The 1,365-nt window shown below is 30.5% G+C and overlaps 1 protein-coding gene across 1 annotated transcript in view; it reads right to left on the bottom strand.

The window, feature by feature from the left end:
• Window positions 1-516: 516 nt before the first annotated feature.
• The window catches only part of LOC106474086 (nucleolar protein 9-like), a gene marked incomplete at its 3' end in the record, with an annotated part of 8,890 nt that continues 8,041 nt past the window's right edge, over window positions 517-1,365 (bottom strand). Inside the window, exons 5-6 of the mRNA XM_013934774.2 lie at window positions 1,107-1,242; window positions 517-711 (exon numbers count right to left, since the gene is read on the bottom strand). Of these exons, the coding sequence (XP_013790228.2) occupies window positions 517-711; window positions 1,107-1,242 (331 nt within the window). The remainder of the gene's footprint in view (window positions 712-1,106; window positions 1,243-1,365) is intronic.

The following is a 1,365-nucleotide window of genomic DNA, read 5'->3' as shown; positions in this document are numbered from 1 at the left end:
ATTGTATATAATAACCTGGGTGTTATTTACCATTATATTTTGTTTTGCAATTTGAAGGTGTTCAAAAATGTGATGGTTTTAATTAGTAAACACATTTGACACTATAAAAAAAAAGAATATTTTTAGAACAAAAAAATTATGAGAACCCTACAAGAATGGATTTTATTAGTTTATGGTAAACAATTTACCCCCCCCCCCCCAACAAGAAACCGTCCAAAGAATTACAAATAACGTCTATAAAAAAAGAGAAAAGTTAACTTCCTTACTATTATAGGTTTACTTATTCTTTAAAAATCACACAAAATGATAGCATTCCATTATAAATATTAAAGACTTTAGGTTAGCTCTTAAACTACTACATGTATATTCCCTCTTTAGTGGGAGTGCAGAATTTTGTACTATCATGAATAAAGTGTATCCCTTCAAGCTTTCCAAGTTTAAGGTTTCAAATACGTAATATTATTTAAAATGTGTATTTTAGTTTTTTATCTATAAAGAGTGAAAGACGAAACAAACACTACCTGTTCCTTGCTCTTCACGAACTCCAATAGTTTCTGAACAACAAAATTAGCGAAGAAATGTCTAGTTAGTTGCACAAGGTGTCCTTTCAAGTATTTATTCCACAAACGCTTTTGATACTTTTCACAAGCAACCATTAACAAGATTTCAGCAAAGTGCGAGCCACTATCGCTGGTTAAGAGTGCTGGAAGCCTGTGAGAAAGAAATTCAAAAGATTTCTGAAAAACTTTCACAAATGTATATACTGGTTTACAACTTTTAACAACAACTTAAAAAAACAGTAAGAGGATGAGAAGAATGTGAAGGTTTTTCACTATTTTTAAACTCTCAAAACCTTCATCGTACAAATTGTTTGAGTGTTATTTCTATTTAACTGTGAAAACAAGTATCTGAACAAGCAGCAACAAAGACCAAAATAGATTGATGATATCTTATTCTTTTATGTTTCGACCAAATGCTATGAGAGAAAACAGATTAAACAAAAATCAATAACTCAGAAACTGTTTTGGATATAATATTAATATAAATAACAAAAATTATTATGAACAAACAAGCAAGTATTTCAAAGTTGTGTGATTAAAACATACCCTTCGTCATCGGCACCGTGGAAAGCTTGTTTAATGATCACTTTCACAAGTTTTTGACACATTTTCATGTGACGTTTCTGAAGTACTAGCAGCAAAGTCTGCAAAACGGGTGAAGCTTTCTTACTCTGTATCCACTCTAAAAAACAACAACAATCAACAACTAGAACTCTACAGCTTTTTATTAATACGAACACACAAAAACAATACTAGAAACTGGAGAAAAAACCTACATATCCATACAAAAACAATACTAGAAACT

Source organism: Limulus polyphemus, unplaced genomic scaffold (genome assembly GCF_000517525.1).
Source record: "Limulus polyphemus unplaced genomic scaffold, Limulus_polyphemus-2.1.2 Scaffold6804, whole genome shotgun sequence".
Classification (NCBI taxonomy): Eukaryota; Metazoa; Arthropoda; class Merostomata; order Xiphosura; family Limulidae; genus Limulus; species Limulus polyphemus.
Note: the sequence above shows the minus strand (reverse complement) of the source record. Positions and strands in the feature narration are given on the sequence as shown.